This window comes from Gavia stellata, chromosome 2 (assembly GCF_030936135.1).
Source record: "Gavia stellata isolate bGavSte3 chromosome 2, bGavSte3.hap2, whole genome shotgun sequence".
NCBI lineage: Eukaryota > Metazoa > Chordata > Aves > Gaviiformes > Gaviidae > Gavia > Gavia stellata.
The window spans coordinates 11,403,415-11,425,117 of record NC_082595.1 but is presented as its reverse complement, the minus strand read 5'-3'; the positions used below and the strand labels follow the sequence as shown (position 1 = coordinate 11,425,117).

Below are 21,703 nucleotides of genomic sequence, written 5' to 3'. Positions count from 1 at the left end.
CCCGTTTCTTAGTAAAGTAGCAGCCTTGTGCATTCTTCCAGGATTTAAGAAAACAACTGGCAGATGTGAATGATTTATTTTTCCTCCCTCTTCTGCTGCGGTTTCTTTCTTCCTCTTGTTAGCGAGCGCTCAGCTGCTAACACAAACAATTGCTGAAATTCCACCTGCCCACCTGCGGCCCCTCCTCCTCGCTGCTTGCTCGGGTCCTCGTCTTCCTCCGGGAAGGCTGCACCGAGGGGAAACTACATCCCGCTTTCTTAGAGAGCGGAGGAGGAGGAAGGAGAGGGAGGGGCCGGGCCGTGTCTGGGCGCATTGTTCCGCGCTCCTCTGCCAAGAAGTAGGTGACTATGAACTCATCCCTTGCCCCTCGCAGAAAGTTTGCTCCCTCCCTCCCTCCCTCCCCTCCCCTCCCCTCCCTCCCCTCCCTCCCCTCCCTCCCCTCCCGCCTGCTGTCGCGGCAGGAGGCAGCTCGCAGCCTGGCGCTGGCCCCGGAGTCCCCGCTCCTGCTTAATATTCCGCCCGCTCCGCCGATGTTGTGCTTGGCTCCGCTGGGGCTGCAACTCACGGCGTGAAACCGGAGCCAATTTTCTGTCTTAGTCTCGCAGTGTTTTGACTGGAGGCAGATCCAGTTCAGTCCGATCGGGGCTAGTGGAAACAACTACCTAAGTCTCTGCTGTCTGTTTCGTTTGGGAGGGAAGAAAGAAGAAAGACAGGCGATCCCCAACTGCCGGGCGCGCTCTCCCTCGCACACACGCACACCCCACGGCACGCACACACGCACCGCAGGCACACGCACACGCACACACACAGACTCGCACACCCGTCGGTGCCGAGCGCGCCGTGCCAACACCGCCGGGAGAAAATGGGAAGCGAGTGAGCGGATCCGTGCCGGTGTGTGAGCGCGGCCGGGGCCGGGGCGGCGGCGGGAGCGGCGGCGGGGCCGCCAGGTCGGGGCCGGGGGGCGGCGGGCGGGCGGGCGGGGGGGAGCGCGCACAAACTCCCGGTGCCGGAGCCCCCGCGCCCTTTGTGGGAGGGAGCTCCGGTCTTTTTTCCTGCCGTAAGGCGGAAAAAAAAGCCTGCGTGCCTATGTAAGGCATATATGCGTACGTTTCTTATGTATGTGTATGCAGAGGTACGACTGCCAAGCGGGCACGGGGGCGGGCGGAGGGGGCGGCGGGTGCCGGGCGCTCACCGCGCTGCTTCGCTTCCAGGTGCCGGCGCCCGCGATGACCCTGGTGCTGCCCATGCAGCGGCTGGGCCGCCCCATCGCCGCCGAGGGAGCCGCCGACCTCGCCGCCTACCGCGCCCTCTGGGAGCCGCCCTGCTGCGGCCGCCCCGGCCCCGCCGCCCCGCCGGCCCCGGCCCCGCCGGCCCCCGGGCCCCCCGCCGCAGGTAGGCACCGCGCCGATCCCCCGCGGGGGCGCCCGGGCGGCCACCCGGCCCCGCGGCGGCGGGCGGGGGGACGGCGGCCGGTCCGCGGAGGGGGGCGCGGCGGCGGCGGCGGCGGCGGGCCCGGGCGGCCGCGGCGCGGGCGGAAGGCGGGGGCTCGCCCGCGGGCGAGCGTGGCGCGGCCGCGGGGCCGCAGGTGCGCGGGGCTTGGCCGGCCGTCGCCGCGCCCGGCCTCTCCGAGGCGCGGGGTGCGCCGGCGAGGGCAGCTGCCCGCCCGCCCGGCCGCCGGCGGGGGGGGAAAGTTTTCCCGACGCCGAGCGTCCTGAGGACGGCACCGGCGCCCCGCGCTGCCGGTCAGAACAGCCCTCGGCTGCCCGAGCGGTGCGCCTGGCCAGGGAGGCGTTGGTCAGGTGAGGGTTTCTTTCTGATCGCTGCAAACGCATGTGAAAATATGCGGCGGAGCTCTCCTGTAGCGCGAAGGGAAATGAAAAGTATTTTGTTTGGAGAACCTCCGGCAAACCGCATGTCATTTGTCATATCTGATTTATTACCCGCAGGATCGCATTACAGGGGAATTTCAAATCCTGTAACAACATCCAAGATCACATACTTTAAAAGGAAATATGTGGAAGAAGAGGATTTTCATCCACCGCTCAGCAGCTGTACACATAAAGTACGTTTTCTAACAGTCATTATTTTTACTCCGAGTTTCAGATGCTTAGTAACACTTGATTGACCCATTTCCAGAAGGCTGACATACTCTGCTGAAATTAGGAGGATGATCCTGCTGTTTGCTCAGAAACAAATAGTTGTCACTTGTTCACATTTATTGTTTTATTGTCATCGCATTGCCTAAGAAGCAACGGCCTTTCTTCATTTATAGCGACTGTAAATGGAAATGCTGAGAATAACTTTCTTTTTCAGATTATTTCGTTCTTAGATAATTTATATCACGTTTGCAGAAACAGCTCCGTAACAGCGGCGTTTGAACAGCAGGAACGAAGAACATAAATAAAAAGGGCCCATGATTCCCCACTTCATTCAAAACTTTTTCCAGGGGAGAAAATAGTAATAGGTTCCGTCTACCCCAAATGGGTTACAGATCCTCCAGAAGAACAGAATGATATGGAAAGCGAGTACAAGCTCCTTCAGTATTTAATCCTGTTTATTAAAAAGCTAGTAACTGCAAAACAACAGATTAGTAAGTGAAAGAACATTTTTTTAATGAAGGCTGTCGAGGGAGGGATTGGAGCAAATGTTTCAGGCCAGTGAATACATAAATTGAAGTCTAACTTTTTTTATGAGAGATTTTATGCTCTCATTCATTAAGGGCTCAGTCCTGTAGGGAATTGAATACCCGGAGTGATGTGCTTAAGGATAGCTCGTGCCTTGAGACGCCATCCTTACCTTGCTGGATCGTACCTGGCCCGTGGCAGCCCAGTGCTACCCATGTACTCTCGGCGATAGAGAGGACACAATACAATCTGATGAAAGCACAGTTTATGGGAGGCAATAGCACCACAACAGCCCCAGAGACGGAAAGCTACACCAGATCAAGACGCAGAGCAAGTTTATACGTTATCTTTACCTGCATCGCAGAAGCAGCCTTCTGAGATGTGAGGAGAACAGTGCCTCGTCCCTACCATGGCTAGTGGGTCTGCCCAGCGGGATCCTCTTTTCCCGGATTTCCACAGAGGAGAAGCTAGCAGTAACGCTGAGCTCGCTTCCCAAGGACCTTAGAGTAGCCAAAGGAATTTTCAGCTACAAATAGTGTTGGCTGGAAATAAGTACCTGACCGGGAAGGTGAAAAACTGCCCTGCCGTTAGTTCCACAAGGTGTTTGGCCTGCTGCCAGAGCAATGAATAAATAGTACCGAGGGTGCTGAAAAATGCGCTCTGGTTAGTGAGCACGTCTCCCACATGTCACATCACTCTCTGACTTCAGCCAGTTTTTTTCTTGGCTAGATTGATGGATTTTTGTATCAGTGATTGTTTTCCTTGCAAAGAGGAGGAATAGTTACTTACCCCTTCCTAACAGCGTAAAAACCAGTTTAGAGGAATTGGTAAGATAGACCTGTCCCAGACATCATTGCTTTGTGCTGTTGTAGAGGTGTGTCATGTCAGAAGCCCTGGGTCACCAGTTTCTTCTGTTCAGCACAAATGTGTTCTCTGGTTTGCGACACTGAGCTCTGGGGAAGGGAGGATGCCCATCAGATTTCTTCGAATTTCTTACCTCCGCTGTCCAGCAAAGAAGGAGTTACGTTCTGAAATTCCTTGTCCCATAGAGGGTATGAGGGTAGGGCCCAGAGCCCCTCTCCAGAGGGCTGTTGGCAAACATTTGCAGTAGAAGGCCTTTGACAACATGTTCCTGCTGGTGGCCCTCCAGGACATATATCCAGGAGGATCACAGCTCAAGGCTTACTGGTTTGCTCCAGGCTTTTATGGCTTCACTGACTGTTGCTGTGGCAGGTATAAAGGACGCAAATTAACCTATAAGCTTAAAATAATTTAAAATGAGTCATTTATTACAGAAAATTACTCTCTCTAACAAAGAAAAGCTTCAGCTGTGAACTCGCATGAAAACACGGCCAATTTTTGTTTTTACAAGGCACTGTGCTGCTTCTAAGCCCTGCAGACAGGACCAGGCTGTGGAAAGAGCTAGAGGGCTGAGGAGAGCTGAATGGATGTGAAAAGCAGCTGTGCTTTAAGCTCTTTCAGTCCTCATAGCTACGACTTCCACTCTGCAAAAATGCTGTAACCATGTGGGAAAGGGAAGAATGATCAAGCCACAGATGGGGGGGATTTAGAGCAGTCTCTCTTTGTGCTGTGCTGCTCTCCTCCTACGCAAACCAAATTCTTACTAAAAATGAAAATTAGTTAATAGTGCTTACAGTAGCATGCATTGCCCCCTCTCTTATTTTGATTCCCAGGGTAGCGGTTACAGTGCAGAATCCGGGGCCTCCCGGGGGCAGTAACCTGCTCATGCTGCCAGCGCTGAGAAAGGGAGTCCTGGAAGGACCATGGAAGGGAGAACAAATCTGTGGGCGTCGAGCCAGGATTTCTGCAAATCCCTATCCTCTCTTCGTTTCCTGACCTTGTCCCTGCCTATCTGCGTTCCCACCGGTCCTGCAGAGCGCAGGGTGTAATACGCAGGCCAACAGCTGCTCTCCAGATGCTGTGATGCTTTGAGATGGGTTTCTCCCTGCCTCCCTCCCTGCATGCGCTTTTGTACACAAGAGCAGTATAAGGGAGCCTGGCAAATGGAAACCTCCTTGCTGGAGGGCCTCTTCCACTGGCAGTGGATGAAGTGCTCCGACACTTGCTGCGTGAGGCGATGGCTGCTGGCTGCATCTTGCAAACCTTGAGGCTGTGGGGGGGACCTTCGCTTGGCTTCAGAGCTTTGTAGAAGCCCCAGAGGAGATGATGGAATTGGGTCCATTTACATCAAAAAGACCCCAGCCATCACTGGAGCAAAACTGCACAACAACTTTACGTTTTAACCCCAAATGCAAATGAAGAGCCAGATCTGTGCATCTGGATTTTGCTCTCCCATCCTGGATTGCCTCTGTGGTGTAACGCTCAGCTACTTACCTCCTAAACCTGGGTGAATGCTGTGGCCAAGAACAAGCAGGTCCCCAGCTACATGGGTGTGCAAAATGAAAAGGCAGTTTTAGGCGCCTCCGAAAGAGAACGGGAAAAGTAGTGGCGCGGGGGGAATACTTTGCTTTATTTGCTTTCTCCTTGCCTGGAACAAAACCAGTTGCCTTCAGTTCCGTATCTTCTGTCTTTTGCATTTTCAGACAATCTCCGTGTTTGAGGAGCGGGCCCATATTCTCTACATGTCTTTGGAAAAGCTGAAATTCATTGATGATCCTGAAGTCTACCTGCGGAGATCCGTCCTCATCAACAATCTGATGAAGAGAATCCATGGAGAAATCATCATGCAGAACAACTGGTGCTTCTCCGCCTGCTCCTTCAGTGGCACCTCGCCACAAGAGTGGTTTGTGCCTCAGGACTGTCCATACAGAAAACGCCTTCGGATGGCAAAGGAGGAGTACGAGAAGCTCCACACGTGCTGCTTCTATCAAGAGTGTGGCAGTCACTATTTAAATCTACCCTACTCTGTTAATGTTAGTACAGAAAATACTTCCTCCTCTTCCTCCTCCTCTTCCTCCTCCCCCCCCATTTCTTTGCCAAGCTGTTCCCAGCAGGTGGATTATGACATTAGCAGCGCCCCTTCTTACAGGAGTGATGACCAGATACCTGCTAATGAAATATTCATCACTAATGCCAGGTCTCACGGTAATCAGGAAAAGGCAAAATTTAATGATGAGAAAGGAGGTAATGAACCTGAGCGAGAGAGCGTCACCCTAAACTGTGAACCTGTAAGAGGCACCCATGCTCTCGAATGTAAAGGCAAATTTTATGACTATTTTGAGACTGGATGTAATGACAAGAGCAACGTAAGTGAATCTTGGAAAAAATCCTTAAGGAAAAAGGAATCTTTACCAAGTAATAAAATGTGCTGCAGCAAAGGAAGTAAAATATGAGGCATCTTTCTTGCTCTGTTGAAGCATGCGCAGCATGTTCGTTCGTCTATCAAATTTTTATTTTGAATGGATTTTTTATAGTTTTCTACGAATGATACAATCATGCCACAAACGTTCCATGTAGTTTTAAATGACTGGAGAGCAGATTGTGTAAAGCGTCTCTATGATCTGCATCAGCGGGCTATTTATAAGTATGGAGACTTCATAAAGAACGCAGTTGCGTTACTGCGTAGCACTATAGTCTGTACAGCTATGGTGAGGCTTTCGTTACTGAAAATACCAATCAACCAGATGGGGAAAACATATCGTTTTATATATCCCCGCCCCCAAGAAGTCTGCCATTAATTAAGAAGAACCTCCATTACGTTTACCAAGGAATTAGAAGTCTGGTAAACAAATCGATGCTACCAGCAAGGGTGATGTGCTCCTTGTAACTCAGTATTTGTTCTGACAAAGGACTGTCTACGTGGACTGGGAATAAACCATCCTTAACATTTTGTACTGATAACTCTTGAATTTCTGGATTCAGCGTCTTGTTCAACTGACAAAATAGGACATAGCATAAAGAAATAACCTGTTCATGGGATCTTAATCAGAAACACAACATGCAGCTCGAGTACTTGCACGTTTTCACCTTGGCTGTAATAACTAATATGAGGCTTGTTGTTATACAGGGCAGGTTTTTTTTTGGTGCCTTACTTTTTGTCTTAATTTTTGCCAGCGTGAAAATTAAGTATAAATCAGTGATACAGCAGGGATTTAACCTAAACAGAGAAAAAAATACAACCCACAGGGTAGATCAATATTATTAGAAACCTTTAACCTTTGAAGTACTGAGTTCAACTTCCTCTTCAAACATCTCTGTTCTTCCTTTTTGATGCTCAATTGCTTTTTGATTTGCCATCCTTAGGAAGGGATTTAAGAAACAATAGAGAGATGTCTCTTGTAAACAAGCATTCGATGCTTGAGTGTTTCTATGGCAACTGTCTGTTGCTGGGGCTCTTTTTTTTCCTTCTTCGTATAATGAAGTTCATGAACCAGTGGCATGTTTTATACTTTATTCTGTTTCGCATAATTTCTCTCTTTTAGATTGCAAAAGCATGCGGGAATTTTTCTATGACTTTTGCCGTTGATTTAAAAAGGAAAAGAAAGCAAAAAGCACAATGTTCAATCAATAATGTGGCGATGAACATAATTTTATCTGAATGAATGTAAGGGGGTTAATTTTAAAAAAGAACATTTTGGAGAAATGAGCTGAGATTTCAGCGGCTAAGGACAACATTTAGTCATCCCTAGGTAGACCGTTTGCAAAAGTGTGCTGTTTAAAATGCCCAGAAGACATTAGTTGGGGTTGGACCAAGAGTATTGTGAGTCTTCGATCCACCAAATTAATTAGTTCCCACAGTCCCCGTAACAACTGGCAGGATGTGCTCAGCAATATAGCCACATCCAAGCCACGGCTGACTCATAATAGCTGCCTGTTCCCACAGCGTCGTGCATCCCAGTGATACCCTCTCCATTTGGTTCTTGTCCAAAGGGTGAAATTCACCTCTGTGCTGGGGGAGCGGCCGGCTCGGCGCAGGGCACGAGGGTCCCTGGGGGGACACCGCCCTGGGCTGCCCCTGGCTTGGCGCTGGACTCGGCTGGGTCTCTGGGACAGAGACCTCCTGCTCTGGGTTTCAGGGGTTCAGCCTGAGTCCTCCTGGGCCATGGTTATTTTGGGTAGCATGCATAGCCCACAGTCATGTTTGCAAACCGGACAGTTTTCGTGACTAAGCCCAGTGGTCACAGGAAAAAGCTCCCCCCCCCCCCCCCCCCAGCCAAAGTGACCATAAAGAGGGGATCTAGGACATTAATCAATGATAACCTTTATGCGGTCAGGTGAGTTGGAACTGACAAGTTTGTAAGGGTTATCATTGTGAAGAACAACAAATAAAGTATAAATCCCACCTTATTTCTCCAAGACAGAAGCTTTTTTTATTAATAATAATAATATTAAATATAGGTCTCATTCATACAGTGTATGAGTAGGATCATCATTTAGACATTTGTCCACAAGGACCAATTTTTAAAAAAAAATGATTTTTCTTGTGCTATACCCAGGTAGTCTAGTAATGTCTGCTCTTTTCCAATATTTGATAAACACTTGATGTTTTAAGCTTAAATATTAGATGCTTGTATACTAATGTGTTGTTGTAGTAAAGTGAAATTTCCTTGATATATATTTATTAAAATGACCAAAATTCATTTTAATTTTACATCTCCAATGGCTACTACTGGGTCCTTTCCCCCATGTTCCCCTCCCTCACCCAAGGAAATGCCATTTAATCAAACTGCTCCCTGCTGAAGAGGTTAGGCTGCTGTTGACTGTGCACCCCAAGCTGAGTCCAGGACGGTGCTCAGCCTTCTTGGGGTTTCAGGAGCCTTTAGGACAGTCTGAAGGTGCACTGAGAAGCAACAGACTTCTCTGTGGATTTGCACGTACAGCCAAGGATAACACCTGGCCAAATGCTGCCCAAGCCACAAATCAGCTAACACTTTTGGGGGGGCTGAAAGCTTTTTGACCCTAAGGGGCTCCTTGGTCTTCAAGAACAAGCCTGCACGCATAACCCATTGCAGAGTCCTCCGAGTTGAATTTGCACCAGCTGAAGTGATGGATCAGCAGAACTCTCTGTCTACTCTGGCCTCTCTAACAGCTTCTTTAGTTTCAGGGACACCTAGAAATTAACCTCTTACAGCTCTGGACAGTCTTACTGAGTGTCATCAGGTTCTGTAAGGGACAAAATGTCATCTAATGAAGGTTGGCCTAAGGATAAGTGGTCTTCTATGCCCTTCTCCAGACCCTGCCTCACAAAATAATAGCAAATACTGAAAATAGATGTATTGGACTCAGGAGTCCACTGAGTTATCCTGTTTGCTTCAGAAGAGACAGAGGTATTTAATGTTAGAAAAGGGAGTTGGAAACATCTTTGTCCAATTGCCAGAAATGCAATAGACCTTGATAGGATTTCCAACCTGGGCTAGGCTGAATGGATTTCATGGTTTAAATTTAGTTTGATTTATAGCATGCGAAGAGTGTAAACCTGATAGGCCTTTTCCCCATTGCACACTCCAGTACTAAGGACATTTTGCTAGTATCACAAATTTTCAAGAAATAGTTCTTCTCCAAGATTATACTAACGCCTTTCATCCATTATGTCCCATGCATAACTGCAAAATGAACGCTCCCGAACTTGAGCCTGGCCCACCTGCCTGGAAGAACTGGACAGAAGAGCTTCTCTCTAGGGAGATTGTTTTACTCTCTATCATAAGATACTTTGCTCCTAGAGTGTAAGACTATATAAAGTACTGTGCCTTTTAGTAGGCTAATATCTGCTTATAATGATACTTCAATAATGCAGGGAAAACAGCAACAGAAAAAGATACTTCTGTTGTCAGGTCTATTTTACTGTCGCTAAGAGCAGAAGTGTCATTTTATCTTCAGGATCGCTTTCCACCAGGTAATAACATTTTCCTTGGAAATGCATAGTTCATTTGAGTTGAAAAAATTATGCCCCTTTTTCAAAACGTGGCGTAATAACATTGTGCTTCATAGATACTTAATACTTTTGGTAAAATTTTACTATTTTTACTGGATTAGCTAAACTGTTGAAACAGCTTAACACAGTTACTTAAGCATCCGCAGCACTCAAATAGCCTCAGCTGGCACCGATTTGCAATGCCAGCATAGCAGCTGGCTCCACAGAGAAAACAAACGCAGGCTGAGCCGCAGAAATGAAGTGCTTCTTTCAGTCCTGAAGGTGTTACACCCCAGAGCGAAGTTGTGGTAAAGAGATGTTTTTCGCATTTCATCTTCCTGTGCGCTCTCCATCCTCCTTTTACATCTCTCATCTACTGACTGTCCTTTCGCTGAAGACCACGACGTGCTGCCGGGGTGGTACGCTGGGTGCCACCACCCGTGGGGTTTGCACAGGGGAAGCAGGGTCAGAGGTGCAGCGTGATCTAAAGGGGAATTTAAACAAACTAAGCAGGCTGCAGCGTGTCTGGCTGCTTTGTGGCCCCTCTGGGGGCCCATGCCAGTTGCGACCCACCCAGCTAAATGGCCTTCCCAGCTGCTGGTAGCTCAGATTGCCTCTATGGTAGTGATCTGGTGATGAAAGGGCTGTGGCCAAAGCAGAGACGTGAAGGTGATTTCTAGTCTGCGGTCAACTAACGTCCTTTCATTGCCTTCTTGAGATAAAGGCTATAGACGGAGGTGTAGCAAATGCAATTGCTGCTTACCCATGCCAGGAACCTTGACAAAAGATGTTTCTTAAGTTTTATCACGAAAAGAGCCAGTCACTTACATCAGAGCAAGGTTTAAACCGCTGTGGGATGAAGGATTTCATCTGGTGTTTTAGTCAGTGAATGTAACTCTCCCATGGAAGCCTCCCAAAGGGACCTAACCTTTTTCATTGCCTGTCCCTTGCTTTGTAACCTCAAAGAGGGGGGCTGCCCTCCGTTTCTGGAGGTAACCTTTTGGGCTCCTCAGTACTGGTATGAGTTTTTCTGCAGCTGCATGAAGCACCCCAGAGGCTTTTCCTGGCAGGGTGTGCAGAGCCTGCTCAAAGATCGTGGCCGGGGAAGTGCTGCAAAGGATCTTGCTGGAAATGTTGGGAGATGTGAATCTTCCACAAGGCATCCCGTGTAACAGCCAAGCCGCTCAGTCACGACTACTTGGAATACACAATAATTTCCTGTGTTTTTTCAATCTCACTTTAACTTCTCTGACAGATGGGGAAAGATGACTAAACCGAGGGAGTTTACAAAAGTTCGTCTTGTGGTGTTTGCAAACTGTCTCTGTGAGGTCCGTTTTCTCTAATGTAAACACAGCCGTGGCAGGGTGCCGGAGCCTTCGCAGCAGTTAATCCTGCTCAGCTTAAGGCTGCGAACGCGAGGTGGACCCGGCTGGCCGGGTCTGCACTGGGGGACTGAGCACAAACCCGCCCTGGGGCTGAGGGGTGTTAGGATGAGACCTTCACTCCTCTTGGCTCTCCACAGAGAGCGTGAAGCAAAGCAGCTGTGCTGTTAAGACCGGACTGAATTTACCGTTCGGGGTCAGTGGCTTTCCATGTCAGGGGGCCTGGGGTCAGGTGTGGAAGGTTAGATTAAACTCCAGGGGAATAATCATGTGAAAATGGTTGCATTTGGGGCTGTAGTTGGCCTGTTGTTGCTCTCCCTAGTCTTTAAGTCATAGCAAGGGAGTAAGTGTGCCCCTGGGGAAGGTGGAGTTTCAGTTCCTTAGCTTTGCAAGAGTGGTGCAGACTGCAAGGTATGCAAAGCTTTCTCACCAGGTCCAGCTGAAAGGCCAGGTAGGCAAGTATGTTGACATCTTTTAATCTCTGTGTTCAAGTTTTCCTCTGAGGAATGCAGGGAGTGCGAGGAGAAGTCACAGATGGGTGGTCTGTGTACACTCTGAAGTATGCCCAAGGAGCAAAAAAACCCAGAACCCAACAAAAACCCCAAAACAGTGATGTATGGAATTTGAAAAATAACTTCTCTTCCCTGACTAGTAATTCTTCTCAATTAATGCAGCATCATTCTCCAATTTACTGCAGAGAGCATGTAATCTGTCATACTGAGATTGCTGAAACGAGATGAATGGTCCGTCTGCTCAAGGTCAATCCATTCAGTGCTGCTTCCTGCAGGGGTACTTTCCTCGTGGAAAATCATCTTCCCATACCACGGGCTGTGTCTGCCTCCTGAAAAAACTAAGGGCTCTGGCCATGGTGAAGGAGGGTGATGGGGTGGCAGTGGTTAGTGGCTGTGCCTCCTCCCTGAGAAACTGGCCCGTAGCTGTCGCAGCTGCTCATCTCCAGCAAGTGCAGAGGGACCTCCCGATGGCACTGCCACTGTCCCCTCACCACCTTGTATTTCTAATGTAGCATTTTCACTCATACACTATGGTTGGCATCAAATGCACTCTGGCAGTTTGCTGGCTGATGTTTCGGAGACTTTTTGCAGCTGGGTGGTGGGCGATCAGACCCTCAGTTGGCATGAGATGATGCTGTGCCATTGATTTTTGGACAAGTTGTGCCTGGTCATATCAGCTGACCACCCTCACCTTTGGTTATTGTTGGTTTTGTCTTTCCCCTCTGCCTCATTTTCTTAATCAGAATGAGTTTCAAATGGCAATGCTCCTCCTCCACCCCTTATAGTGTGGGACTGGCTACTCCATATTTACCCCTTTAGTTAAGGAAAGCCTCTACCACTGGGAATTGCAGTTGAGCAACAGATTATTTTCAAATCCAGTTTTATTCCCCGACTCCAAAATCACTTCTGTCTCTCAATATGTGTGTAAAATATGTGCTTTATTCCTTCATCAACCCCAAAAAACCTTGTAAATTTTTTTTTTTTGCCTCCATCCATTGCTCTTTCAGGGCAAAATCCTCTGTACTTATTTCTGTGAGTAGAAAGCACTTCCCATCCACATTCTCGTAGCCATACGGCTGCTATGGGGCCATTTATTCCTTCGAATAAAGTAGCGTGCGTTTGGCTCAAAACGCAATTGCCCTTTATATTACAAATCATCAGACAGTGCACATACATTGTGTTATTATGCTGTAAGTGTAATGTACTTTCAATATTATGTTTTCCCCAAATTTATCTTCTGTGACTCCCAACAAGTATGACCAAAGCGACCTACATTTCTCAATTTCTATTAATATTATCAGTATTACTATCCTGAAAATACAGTTTGACTAATTTTTAAATGTTGAGCAGCCTACATTTTACCTGCGGTGCTGAATACATATTATTGCCTCTTTGACCCCTTTCTCTGCATGACAGAAAGGATTCTGGTTTGCCAGCAGACTAATTAGTGTAATAGTGGCAAATTTCATTTTGCGTCTGCTATAAGAAGTAAGGTGCGTAGTGTTAACACAAGCCTGAAATGTACTTTCGTTGAAGAATTGCTCCAATACTGAGACTTTAAAATAACCTGTACAGCCATTACAGTCATGAAGAAAATCTTAAAATGAGTAGGGCATAAACTACTGTCAGATCATTTTCCTTATTCTGCATGCAGGCTGAGACAAGGATTTTTATTGTATGAATTTATCCACCCGTTGGAAGCGCCCGTTTGCTAATTCTGAGGCTTAGAGATGACAGCGTAATGTCAGCTTTTGAGGTATTTCACTAGTGACCATTATAAATAGCTAACGAGCTTGCCCCACATTCCCAGTGGTCTTCTGAGCCTCTCAAGCTGCTGGTGGCCCCCAGTAGTCCCTTTCCAGCTGCCAAAGCTCCTTTTTCCCTTTGAATATTTCCATGTGCTATCAATAAAATATCTTCTCTAGAAACCCAGGGACAAGACAAACTCTCTTTTAACCGAATATCAACATAAATAATAGAAAGGTAACCAGGCTGATAATTTTATTCTTTTAATCTTGACTAGATGAAACTTTTTTTTTTTTAATTATTATTTGGAAATGTAATTTTAATTTAAATAATGCAACTGCAGCATTTTCTGGCTGTCGTGAATCTGACACCCGCGCACTAAAAATTCTTCATGATCACATAGCACTACCCTGGTGGGTGCCAAAATCAGAACCTCGGCAGAGTCTCTGAGGTTTGACTGGATGTTTTCCCACACTGCCTCATTCTTCCCCTTTGCTCAGAAGTGCTGAGAAGATGCATGTGGAGGGGGAGGGGACCCCAGAGAAAAATGTAAATCATGGCAACCTGACTGTCAAGAGGGTATCACTTTTTAATTCTTAGCTCGTGTTCCCAGCGGCAGTGGAGCTGCAATATTAAATTATTTTATTTTGCCTCTTGGCTTGGTTTACAGGTGCCAGAAGAGATGCAGTCCCAGCCCCTGAGCGCAGAGGTAAGGGACTTTGCAGCAGAAACCTCGCCTAGAGGTTTTGTTCCCCTTTGATAGGTCGGGCTGGTGCTCGTTGCAGGAGCAGCTGGGATGAGATAATTAGCATAACAAAGAGCTGTATTATAATATTGCATTGTGCATTTTGAGCCTTCAGATACCTTGACACGTTCGGTTGCACATTACATAAATCTGAATTCCAGGTAGAACCGGAAAAACACAAAATAAAATGAAAATAAATAGGTCCCCCACCTTTAAAGTGAAAACAATTTGAATACTGTAATTGCAAATATAGAAATCCTCAGTGTTTTGAGTGTAGCCATGCTGCAAGTGCAGTCATCTAAAACCAGGTGCCAGTGGCCATTGGCGTGGCTGCCCAGCACGCATGACAAAGGAGCGCAGCTCTCCCCAGCTGGCAGAGGGGTCCCAGGGGGACGCAGGGCGAATTCTTCCTGGTGTACAGGAGCTGATGGACTGGGGTGCGTGGGGCACGTGGGCTTGGGCCAGCGGAGGGGAGATGGATGGCCCCAGCCTCCCTCGCAGCTGCTTTCTGCCCCTCTCGGCGCAGAGGTGGAAGGGTCATGCACGGGTGGTGGGTTACCGAGGAGAAGGCTGGGTGCAGACACGGCCTATTTTGCTCCGTTTTCATCGCTAGCAAACAGCAAAGCTGCACTGTGGGGGCACTGGTGATTTGTACTGGTTTAGTTGCACAAGAGGTTATGAACCCCGCAGAATCTTTTCTCCCCAGCCGGCTGCCTTCCCCTGGGCACTCCCAGGCGTGGTGCGCGGCTCTCATGCCTCGCTCACGGCAAAGCTGCCCCGCGCGTCTGCTCCTGCCCCGCGGCAGAGGCCGGACAGAGCCTGCTATGGCCTGTGGCGTTTGCAAAACCCGTGCTCCCTTCCCCGGCTCGTGTGAAATAAGCTGCTTTGTGCTACTTACATGCGCCGTGCCCACCTGCACTCTGGCTGCCCACTCACTGCAGCATACCTCTCTCCTCCCTTTTTCCCCCCTTTTGCCTGGTTTTTGGCTGAAGAAAACTACCCACCCCAGGAGTTAGAAGAAATGCAGAGAATAAAGTAAAAGTGCAAAAATATCCCAGGGAAGGATTTTCAAAGCTGATCCTCCCCTGGGTCCAATGTCTGTCATATACGCTTGCAGCACGCAGCTGCATCATGCTGTCAGAAAGAGGGATTTAAAATCTAACCCACACGTGCAACTCTTTCTCCTGCTCCCTTGGATTGAGAGTCCCTGTCAGGGCAGGAGAGTAAATCCCACTTTAGGAGGGTGGCTCTGTCAGCCCTGCAGGCAGCCTGTATTGCAGCAGGGAGCTGTGTAAGCTCTGTCATTCATGGTGGTGGTGATTTCTGCAAAACCTGATTATACTTCACCCAGCTATTTGTATTCAGCACAACCTCATCAAGCAGGGAGATGCAAGTAGAGCAAAGAGCACAGAAGATCCTGCTGCTCCATCCTGGTTGCGCATGGGGATAGGAAGGCTGCTGAGCCTCTAACAGCAATAACTTGGGGGATGAGCCAGAGGTAGGCTTTGAGGAAGGACAAAACCAGGGCATTACAGTAACACGTTATGGTTCTTAAATGGTTATGGTAGTTTTGGAAAGCCATAACTTTCAAACGGTTACTAAAAACACAACGTTGTTTAGGCTTTACGCCTCTGATAGTTATAACAAAATTTATCAGAGAAACATATTTGTCAAAACTAATGAGACTTTTTACATTTAAAACACACTGACATTGTGTTGCGCTTTCCTTCACAAGTAACATCTAAAATAAGAGTTGTAGTTGAAAGAGATTCGTGAGGAAAAATTACATAGATCTATTCTTTTGTTTACTTTGTGCACTTGACAGCCCCTGAACACAGTCAGGTTCTCTGCTTTGCCTGTACAGACTGTCAGTCAGTTTTCTGACATTTGTTTGAGCCTTTCACATAGCAGTGGAGAAGACGGAACTGGTTTTTATAAGGAAAATATGTCCATGAAAACACAAAGGGTGCCGATGGATTCAGTGGTAGGGAGTGTCATCGGGTGATGCTTGACATTCATTCATTTCAGGGCGGGGGGGGGAGATTTAAACAGACTGTTTCTTTTTACAGCAGAGCATGCTTCTTTGCAGCCTGAGAGCATAAAACACTACACAAGAGCACTGATGAAATTTTAAAAAGCAAGAATCTCACGTAAGCTCCCTACAGGTTTGGGAGCGTGGGGCAGTGCTAGCCCACAGTGCTTTAATCCTGTCCTGACAGTGCGCAGCCACAGACCCTGAGACAGTCTCCTCTGTCCATAATAAATATGGTGCGCCCCACATGTGAAAAATCTCTGTCTTAGGCTCTGCAGTGGTGCTTACTCTGGGTCTTGCAGAGTCACCATCAGGTCTGTTCTCTCTGAGCCTGTCTCTACCGCGGCTTCAGAAAATAGGTTGTTCCTTTCTATAACAACCATATAGCTTCATCAACGATATCCATTGCCAGTGTCCATTTTCTACAGCTCACACTACTTACATGGAAAAACAGGCTTTGCTACTTCTCTGATCCTAATTTCACTCTTTCATAAGAAGTGTGGTCAATTTAAGCAAAGCATGCCAGACTTAGCAGAGGATGGGCATGTAATCCACTCTGGTACACCTCCAGTGAGATCGGTAAGCCGGCACACCGGCAGACCCCTGGACAAGGCTTGTCAGAGGAGATCTGCTGGGTCACATACCATAGCAGGACACCCATGGAGTTGTTATTTCCTCCTCCTCACAGAGATGGACTGAGGAAACAGAAGTCGAGTAGGATTGAGAAGCTTTTGGGGTCAGCAAGAGCAGCTGGCTGCAGTGCTTTAAACACTTGATGCTTGCCAGACCCACTGTACTTCCTTTGGGCCAAAAGTATACTGCAGAGGTCTGTAAGACATAACCTTCCCCCAGAAACAGGAGAAGATTAGCAAGACCAAAGAGGTCTGTGTGTGGACTTTCTGTAGGTATATCTGTATGCAACTTCTGACACTTGCAAGGAATGGCAAATATTTGGAACTGTTTGGTGACGGCCAAATTGCACAGTGTGAAGGACCTCCATGCCTCAGCCCACTGTGTGTGCGCTAAGTGGTCTTTGCCAACTGCTGTCCATTTGTCCTGGGTCCTGACTTAACTGGGACATGCAGATTCTGCTCGAAGGATCTGCCTATGTTTGAGTGAGACTTACTGGGAAGAAACAGCTGCCTTACGGCTCTCATATGGTTGTCTGGAGAAGAGCTGCAGTCTTGCTGAGGCTCCCAGAAGTGTGGCTACACAGCACCCAAAGGTGCTCAAACAGGAAGATGCATCTTGGGCACAGCGCTCCACTGTAGGTGACCCCATGGGTCCGCCCTCCTGCCTCTGCTCTGTTCCTCCTAAAGTCCCTCTGATGCTCAGAGGCTGTTGAAGGGACATGACCACATCAGCACCTGTGCCTTTGAACCTGGGAAACTGGAGGTGATTTGGTGGTGTCTGAACTACAGCCTTAACTCTTTTTCTTTTTTTTCTTTGCATCAACACTGCTTTAACTCAATTTCTTTAAACTCCACATCGTTGGACAAGAACTGCTGCCAGACCCTCTGCTTTGAAGCAGAAGAGAAACACCTCCATAATTTCCCTAGCCAGTGCCAGAATATGGAGGAAATCTGCCACAGTGCATGCCCTGATCCTGCTTTGGGGAATCACTTAGAGCTGTTCCTGTTTTGACAGAGCTCATTTACCTCTCCCTAACTGCTGTAATCTCCTAAGAGTGCAATTCAGGTTGTTAATATGAGTACCTTCATAAAGAATTTCCATATGCAAATTCCCAGTCTGAACTTTGCTACAACAAAATCTGTGTTGCTGGAATATATTTTCTCTGCACCCACCATCATCTTTTTTTTTATCCTCTGTGCACCATATCCTCTGCTACCTGCTCCGAGCTGCTTTCCCCGAGCTGCTTTCCGCAAGCTGGAAGTTGTGAGCATGAGTCTAATTTCACCCTTCAGTAAGCAGGGAATTCAGAAAATTTAGAAGTGCTGGGATCAACACCAGGCGCTCGCATTTGTGATAGCTCTTGGAGTTAAAACTGTGTGTGTAGCTGCTACACTGTCATTTTCTCTGAACGGGAACCTGAAACCTCTCCGAAGTCAGCTGCCTGCAGGCAGCGGTGATAGGCTCTGTGGTAGGCTCTGTATGGCGTGCTGGAGGGAGGCTGGGCGCAGCTTGTCAGAGGACACGCACATGTGTGCACACATTCGCTGGGCTGTTTCCTGGAGCCCTGGCCTTGTTCTGTCTTGTCTCTGGGCTCTTTAAAGCAAGGGTCATTAGGACTCTTCGCTCTGGCATTTGTTCATCCCACATCCTTCTCTGTATTAGACAATGTCTACCTTACAATGTTTGATCGTGATCCAGCAGAAAATATTCCATTAATGCGACTTGAAGAGAGGAACGTATTTTCCCCCGCCTCAGTCTGTGAAGTTAGTTGCAGCGTGCCGCGTTGTACATTATGACCAAATCAAACTTCCTTTCATTGGCACCAGCTGCAGCGCTTACGCCTAAATCCAAGAGACAGAGTAAAAAAACCTAGGGATCCAAGTCAGAGCAGGAACTGACCCGAAGCCATCCATGTGGCCTCAGGTCAAGTCTGCATCTATCTCCTTTCATACTAAGCTATCAAAAACAATTATCTCGAGAATGCCTTTCTTGTATCTTTACATCTCATTAATTGGTGGGTCCTGCTCTCTGTCATGCTGGCACCCCATGAAGAGTCAAAAGTGGGAACAGGAAATGACATGATGAGTCAAACCACAGAAATTCAACATCATCTGTCCAAAGAAAGACTAGATTGGTTTAATGGAGGTTGGAAAGGGCATAGCATATATGGAAGTATACGAGTTACTCTCTGCTGATCTTGGTCATGGGAAATGACAGCAAACAGAAAAATAGATGTGAATTTACAAAGTGGCATAAGGGCAGAAATCAGCAACACCAGCAACACAAAGACACCAGTGGGAAAAAGGACTATTTAAGATGGCTCTTGGCTATAGAATGGAGCAAGGTGAAATTAAATATCAAGTAAATATCAGCAAGATCTGCTTGACTGTGGAACAGCCTCCAGAAAGAAACTGGGAGAACCTTTGCTTGAGCGACTCAAAACTAGCCTGAACAAGGTGCTGGGAGAGAGACACTAGAGAACAACTCTGGAACTGCCATAGGGCTGCAATGATCTAATAGTTCTTTCCCACCTTTAATCTCTGTGATCCTGCAGTTAATCATCACATACTCATTGTGAAATCTCTGCTCAAACCATTTGTTAAGCCTCTATCTAACTGGTGAAATTTTATATTCTGTAGAAAGGACAAACCTAGGACTTTTAATCCAAAATTAAGCCAGCAGTGGGCTTGAAGCCATGATTTTGCTGGCAGAGATTTGGATCCAGGTCCAAACATTCTATCTCTACAATGGGCAGATCTGAAATGCTGCTTCTTTGTTTCTGCCTTGGGCCGCTGTAGTAGCTGCTGCCAAGAGATACAGATAGTGAATCAGAGATAGGTTCTTTTCCAGAGCAGTGACAGTGACTAGCAATTACAAATAGCATTGGACCTCTTGAATGTAAGGGTGTGAACAGAGGCTGTTTTTTCCTTACACTATTTTTCCCTTGCGTCCTCCCCCACCATTTCTTTATAAGTGCAGAGGTTGGGACTTCAGTGATGAAGACAGAGGTGGCCAGAAGTCAGTCCAGACCATTTGCATGATAAAGCCACCTTCCTGGAGCTACAGGAAGCACTTCCTCCAGTTTGTGAGCTGCAAAGCATCGAGGTGGCAGGGGCAGCTGCAATCCAGAAATTTAGTTTTGTCACTCTGAAAGATGATTATAGATCTGTTAGCAACCCCCTGGCACTCTGTAGGCTTGCACAGCAATTACTTCTGCAATTACTTCTACATCACCCTGCTGGTTGTCAACTTTAAGAATATCCCAGAAATAATGTTGAGTTTTGGGCTGACGGGTTCCCAAGCAGTGAGCCATCAGATGAGCTGTGGCCTGTTGCTCTTCCTCAGTTGTGGAGCAGGCGCAAAAGAAGGCAAATAGCACCGGTGCCCGCCCCCCTGATTGAAGGCTTGTGGTTGTGTGTTGTCTGTAAATTGGAGAATGTGCTGATGGCAAAAGGGCCACCAACAGTGGACTAGAGGGACACAGAGAGGTGAGAGAAATGTGCTGTAACTGGGTCATGAATTGAAACATATGTCTCTGAAATTTGCTGCCTCCCTCCTCTGACTCTAGTCACGGACAAGTAGCTTCTCATTAGAGTTTCCATTTCCTTCCTTTATTTCATCACCAGTTTCACATCATTCTTCCTTTGTTTTTCTTTAAGCTGGCCTTCTCCATATGTAGGGACCAGTCCTTATGCAGCTGCAAAGCAGAGAGGCTTGCCTTGTTCTTACCTTAACCACACACAACTCTCTGAACATTTTTATTAATAATTTCTTTATTCTTGGCACGTTACCAGAGGATCCTGACAAACAAATTGGGTAGCACTGAGTTCCCTTGCAAACTTAGTATTCGATGCTCACTACATGCAGCACAGATAAAAGAAGTCAGGATTTTGCATAAAAGTTGATACTTTTTTCCTGTGGTTCCCGCAATGAATATGACAGCATACGGTTCAAGAACGCACTAATGTCTTGATGATTTTTGCGTCCAGATTATGCATATTAGTAACATGAGCAGTTCCTGGGTATCAATAGATGAGCTTCTTACGGGATTTTTCGCTGTGTGGAACATGGGAAGCAGGTGAAGCTGAAGGAACTGGAAGGAAGCAGTTTTGCTTACAAAGACTGTCATTCTGAGTTTGGATTTCTTTTTTCACCCAGAAACTTCTTCATGATCTGAAGTTTGCAAGTGGGTTTTGTATGTGAGTTCATTTTCTTCCCAGTGTTGCTTTTGGGGTGCAAAGAAGAGGCTTGGAGGAGCTGAGGCAGTTGGGTTTTGGGAGACAGTGCAATGCTGGTGATACTGTCCACCCTCCTCAGCCCCTGACTCATTCCTGCTGGCTCCAGGAGGAAGAAGCAGCAGTTGGTTATTCAGGACCTGCTTCAGGATATATCATCCTGCAGCTTCTGCAGATCAGCTATGAAAGGCTCAAAGAAGCTCTGCAAAAAAGAAGAAAGAAAAAACAAAAGTAAAAAAACAGAGCTTTGCCTTACTCAACCTTAATGATGGCCCAGAACACTTACTGGGGAGGCCAGACGACCCATAAAAAAACCACAATTCAGTTATGCCTGGGAATAGAGTAAACTGAGATCAGCAATAAAGCAGTTTCTGTACAAGTTGGGAGGATGCTCTAACATGCCAGGGTATTTTGCTAGTAGTGCCTTTCAGGGGCTGTGTTATGGCAAGTTACATTTTGCCTGGGCTATGTCCAGAGATGATCTTCCTTTTGCGTTTCTTCTTTTTCCATCAATAAATTTTCTGCTGCATTCAGCCACAGAGCAGAGGCGGTTTATGTGCTTGCCTGGCATTCTTAAGCAGTGGAAATGGAAGTCAGGCTAAAGAAGTCCTAGGTAGAAAGGGCAGAGGAGTGCATTAGCATAGTAGTGCTGCATCTGCCAACACATACACTGGTTAGCAAGAGTTATGAACTAAAACCCACCCCACTATTTTGTATTAGCTTTCTTAGTGGTCCCAAAAAGGCATGTCTTTTCAACATCTTTCCAGTTATGCTCTGGATTACTGATCTGTGCCTTTCCTGATTTCTTTCATGATCCTTCCCTTCAGTGGACTTTTCCTGGACTGCTTCAGGAAAGATCCTGTCCTATTTAAGAATACTGTCCCTGGGCAGGAGGCAGGGATAGCCTTGCCCTTGCACATAACTAACTTCCAAACCCACAAATTCAACCTCATGATGAGCGC

General features: G+C 47.3%; 1 protein-coding gene across 1 annotated transcript; it reads left to right on the top strand.

Moving 5' to 3' along the window:
• The first annotated feature begins 1,226 nt into the window (after window positions 1-1,226).
• On the top strand, window positions 1,227-6,461 carry SERTAD4 (SERTA domain containing 4). The gene is made up of 3 exons (XM_059835413.1): window positions 1,227-1,392; window positions 1,947-2,062; window positions 5,189-6,461. Exons 1-3 carry the CDS (start codon window positions 1,227-1,229, stop codon window positions 5,936-5,938), a joined length of 1,032 nt encoding a protein of 343 aa, XP_059691396.1. The 3' UTR covers window positions 5,939-6,461.
• Window positions 6,462-21,703: the final 15,242 nt, after the last annotated feature.

Excerpts from the sequence above, each read along its gene's own strand:
- SERTAD4 (XM_059835413.1), top strand. The coding sequence starts at position 1,227 with ATGACCCTGGTGCTGCCCATGCAGCGGCTGGGCCGCCCCATCGCCGCC. Across the intron at positions 1,393-1,946 it reads CCCCGGGCCCCCCGCCGCAG|GATCGCATTACAGGGGAATT; the intron begins GTAGGCACCGCG and ends TATTACCCGCAG. Across the intron at positions 2,063-5,188 it reads TCAGCAGCTGTACACATAAA|ACAATCTCCGTGTTTGAGGA; the intron begins GTACGTTTTCTA and ends TTGCATTTTCAG.